The 5187-nt window shown below is 31.3% G+C and overlaps 1 protein-coding gene across 1 annotated transcript in view; it reads right to left on the bottom strand.

Annotated features, from left to right (window-relative positions):
• Positions 1-3541, bottom strand: part of LOC101497896 (filament-like plant protein 7) — a 6051-nt gene extending 2510 nt beyond the window's left edge. Inside the window, exons 1-4 of the mRNA XM_073363475.1 lie at positions 3049-3541; positions 2349-2495; positions 1868-2012; positions 2-1729 (exon numbers count right to left, since the gene is read on the bottom strand). Coding sequence (XP_073219576.1) covers positions 2-1729; positions 1868-2012; positions 2349-2444 — 1969 coding nt within the window. The 5' untranslated portion in view covers positions 2445-2495; positions 3049-3541. The remainder of the gene's footprint in view (position 1; positions 1730-1867; positions 2013-2348; positions 2496-3048) is intronic.
• Between the last annotated feature and the right edge of the window lie 1646 nt (positions 3542-5187).

Here is a 5187-nt window from a genome sequence, read left to right as displayed (position 1 = left end):
CCTGAATTCTTGAATGAGGAAGCATTCTCATCATTTGTGCACAACGGATCTGAATTATCACCATCCATAACAGGCAGGCTGATTCTTTCAATGAGCTCAATTATCTTCCCTATTGATTTACTCAGATCTTTCTGAGCTTGTTGTTTGGTTCTCTTCATTGTTGAGAGGTCAGTAATATTTACATCATCACGGGATGGAATTACCGCCAAAAAATTATTTGGAGGATCAGATCCGTCAATATGACCAGAGACTTCTTTTGAACCAAAGATACACGGATCTAGATTATCCAGATATCTCAAAGCCACTCTAATATCCTGAAGTATATCATCGGGCATTTTGTGAGTGACATGGTTTTGTTCAAGGACCATTTTTACTACATCTTGAAGCCAATTTGGAATGTTATCCTTAAATTCTTCAAGGGAACAGGTTTTCTGATTCGATATTGTGAAGTCCGAAATGTGATCAGACACTGTAACAATCTGCTTACCAACTACTTCGGAGGTAGTCTCATTTTTCTCGGTCTCTGAGAAGCCATTGATATCAATAACTTCTTTCAAAGAAGCACCAGAGATTTCAGTGCCTTTTTCAACAGAGACAACTGCTAATTTTTCCATTTCGACAAAGTCGTCCATGAGATTGATGTCTGAAGCTCCAACGCTTCTGCAGGAAAATGATTGTTTTTGTTTTCCACTTCTGAAGTACTCCGATTCTGAAATCAATGCAGAAGCAGAGGACTCAGCACAGCTAAACTTATCATCACTGCCAACATCAGACATTGATGCCAAAGAGAATTCACATGATGTAAGGTTATTTCTAAGCTGCTCAACAGCTACTTGACCTTTAGACGATTCTTCATTATGTGACTCGAGTTGCAGAAGTTTGGAAGCCGTGCGAGAAAGCATTACTCGTGAGAATTGGAGTTCATTCATTTTCCTATTCAGGGAGTCTTTTAAAGCTTTGTTTTCTTCTTCCACAACATACAACTGCTCTGTCAGAGTATTGATTCTTCTATTGGGAGTCCTGGGAGAACTGTCAACCGAAGATTCAACCATTGAGCTAGTTGAGTTCAACTTGTTCCTCATTATTTCAACGGAATCCCGTCCTAACATTTGAACTTCATTTTTCATTTTTGCCAGGGAAGCAGGACCTGGTAATCGTTTTCGAACCAGAAGACGCAACCTCTGACATTCTGACTCTAACACTGCAATTTTTTTAATGTTCTCTAAGTGCTGTTTGTGAGAAACATCAGCTGTCCGACGGTTAAATTCTCTCTCTTCATTTCGAATCTCCAACTCCTTTTCAAGCACTCGAACCTCATACTTCAGAGAGGCATTATCTTTCTCAGTAGACTCTAATCTATTCATAAGTGTGCTATGATCTGCCTCGGCTCGAGTCAGTTGTCTTTTCAGATCCTCAATCAATTTTTCTCTCGCAAAAATGGATTTATTAAGATGAGAATTCTCAGTCTCAGCTTTTACCAGCCTTTTACTCGTCTCGGATAAATGCTCCTCCAAAGCCATGAACTCTTTTTCAAATTCTTTTGAAGCCTTCATCACAGCATCGTGAATCCTTTCCCCTTGTTCTTCTCGAACAAATCGTAACTGCTGCATACATTCCTTGAGAGCTCCATCCAAATGAGCTACTCTTTCTTCAAAAACGAATCGGTGCTGCAAAGCTTCATTCAAACCTTGCTTCATAGATAAAACTTCAACTTTTGCTTTTTCCCAACCTTCAAAGCACGATTTTAACAGAGACTGATAAAAGTACTCTAAAAATATTTCACTATTAAGTGGTTATTACTTATTTTCATCTCCAAGGTTACAAGGCGAACAATAAACAAACACACGGAGACATGCACGAATATTACCTGCCACTGCTTCTTGTGCAATTTTTGTTTGTTTCTTCACCATCTCATCTTTAGAATTACAGTCAGAAAGTGCCAAAGCAAGCTTATTATTTATTTCTTTGAATTCTTTCTCCAATTCTTCTTTATCAGCTAGAAGTGCTTGTACCTAAAACACAAAAGATAAAACAAAACAACACACCAGATTTTTATCACAAGTAATAAAGCAATAATTATTTTTTCCATTTTACAATCTAATAATAGACAAGAGTGAATAAGAAAAAAAGAATGAACCTTCTATGTTCTATGATACTACTCTTTCTAATAAGATATGAAACATTATTAATTGATGAAGCATCTCTAAAACAGGTAAGATAAATATAGAAAAAGGATCAAATTCAATCATGATATAATATAATCGTATAAACTTACAAGATTCCATAACTATGGCAAAATGAGAAAACTAAATAAGAGGAATAATTGAAGCTTGAAACAATTAGCTTACCTCTCCATTTTCTTTCAAAGTGAGATTATTGTTTTCAGTAGCTATAATTGTCTTTTCGGAGGACTTTTTCTTCCAAAGCCACGGTTTTTGATCCATAATAATGCTAAGAAAGCTTCAATTAGGAGTATCTATAATGATAACTTTTCACTAAAATACAGAAATTTTTACATCAGAAATCATCCCTCAAAAAAATAAACAAAGAATTAACCACGTGATGTGAGAATAGCATCCTATCATATTTGTAAGTTGTAACTAGCAAGGATGTAACTAGAAACATAAGTAAAATATTAACCTCGGAAAATCATAAACAAATTATCAACCTTTTTATTTACTCATATAGTGTTCAATTTTAACAAGAAAAATTCTATCACAAAAAAGACAAATAAAAAATAAAATAAACTTCTATTCCAGAAAAATATAAATTAATAACAATTTCCCATTTCATAAAAACATCTAAAACGATGGCGCTTCATAATTTCTACAAAAATCCAACACAACAAGACAAAAAAAAAATCTAACATACTAGCCAACAATTAATTCACTCGAATACAGACGAAAACCACGAGAAAAATGTCATATTATTTTCACATTTTCCCCAAAATAAGTATAGTACTAACATAAGTAATGCAATGTCTTTAATATGAGAAAGGAAAGTAAAAAAAATGGAAAGAAAATGAAATAGGTATTTGAAGTTTCTGACCTGTATGAAAGAAAGTTAGAAAGTGTATGTGAATGAAGAAGCGTAGCAATAAGAATGATTAAAGAAGGTTAAGTGTCAAATAGTGATTTGATGTGTGAGGTATGAAGAGTGTGTTGGATGGGGAAATGAGTTTGACAGAGTGAAGTGAAGAGAGGTGAAGAACAACAACCAGGGAGAGTGAAGTGTGTGTTTGTTTGGTGAGAGAGGGAAAAGGCAAAGAAGTAAAAAGATGGGAAAGTGAAGAGTATGAGTCAAGAGAAAATGACGGAGTGAGTGATACTGTATTTGTTTGTTAGAACTTTAAGAACTGAAAGAAAATAAAAAAGGTGGAGCCGTGGAGGGTAAGTGTCGGCTTCGTGCTTTTTATTGGATCTGCATAACACGGGAAACGAGGAAGGGAAGAGTTTTTTTATGGAAAACTTTGCATACACTATAAAATTTCCAGATTCATGTCTCGCAATCAGAGAACATCTCCTCCTCAAACTTGCAGGTTACCACACTATATAATATTAATATTTAATACTAGTATAATATATATGTTCTTCAATAAGTGATCAAATTCATCGTTTCACATGAATTATAAAAATATATAATAATAAATAAATTTTAATCTAAAATATAAATTTATTTAAATATTTAAATTATAAAATTTGTATCATATTAAAAATGATAATTAATTTTATAAATTTTATTTAAAAATTTTAATAAATTTTTTAAATTTTTATAAAAATAAAATTAAAAATTAAAAGATTAGTGAAAATTAAATTAAGAGACTACATGTACTATTTAATCTAAAATATATTTATTTCTTTTGACTTACTTTTTATATATTTAATATTAGAGATATTAAATCATATTAATTAGAACGTGTAATTAATAAAATTAGAATTTTATGGGGCACAAAATGAGTATCGAATAGCCACAAAAGGGAACATACTTCAAAATAAAGTTTTTGCAAAAGTTTCAAGCCACCAACATACACAAAAGAAGAATGAAAACCTACAAACCAAAAACCATAACTTAGGTGAAATTAGACAAATCATACAAACCCAAACAAACTTTGGAATAACTCCGTTAAAGATTAAAGTCAAAATCAACCTTTTAGTCTTAGATTATAGTGACCACTATAAATACACACCCATATACTTTTTAGTCTTGATACGATATATCATCTTAAAAAAGTTCATCATACATAAACATAATTATATTTTCTTATTTTCAATCAAATTGGTAGTAACTTTTTTATAACATTTAACCATGAAAAATCGTGACAACAATAAAAATTACATAAAAAATTAATTTATAAGTAAATTGTGTGAAAAGATAAATAAACATAACATATTATAATTCAATATATACACACAAATCTTATTTAAGTAAATTGTTTGGAAGTGTTCTTTAATAAGTCATAACTCAACTAACAAATACTGATATTGTTAGGTTGAACATCATATTTCGAATTCGAACTTAGGATCTCGCAGTGAAAACAGAGTCCTCGCGAGAGAAATATGATCCCTATCTACCAAATCATTGATGGGAGGATTTTCTCCATCATCCATGTTCTCATGAAAAAAACTCTTCACCTACGGAACCTCAAATAGGACACTCTCCATAGAGACTTCAGTCGACATCACTAAGTCTCACACACATATATATATATATATATAGAGAGAGAGAGAATATTAATTATTTTAACTATACATTGTTTGTTCATCTTTAGTTATCTTTTTAAGATTATTTATGTATATGAAAACTCAATATATATTTTGACACATTTGATGAGATTGTTTATCTTTTTTTTTTACAGTAACACCCATGACAATGTATTACAGTATCATATTTATCTTATCGTTCTCTCTATAATAAACATGTAATATTAAAAAAAAAAAAGACAAAAATACACTTTAAGGTCCTTTAAGTTTAGTCAAATTCTCAATTAGGTTATTTAAATTTTTTCCTTCCAATTTACTCATTTAAATTACATGCAGTTTGCATCATTAACATTTAAGTTTTATTGAACCACACAAGCAATGCTTTAAGTTTGAATTTTTCTCAAATTACTATTATGAGATTTTAAGATCTAATCCATACATCGCAATAAGTTGATTGTCAAAACTACCTTTTAAATGAAAAGAGTTA

This window comes from Cicer arietinum, chromosome 7 (genome assembly GCF_000331145.2).
Source record: "Cicer arietinum cultivar CDC Frontier isolate Library 1 chromosome 7, Cicar.CDCFrontier_v2.0, whole genome shotgun sequence".
Lineage (NCBI taxonomy): Eukaryota > Viridiplantae > Streptophyta > Magnoliopsida > Fabales > Fabaceae > Cicer > Cicer arietinum.
Note: the sequence above shows the minus strand (reverse complement) of the source record. Positions and strands in the feature narration are given on the sequence as shown.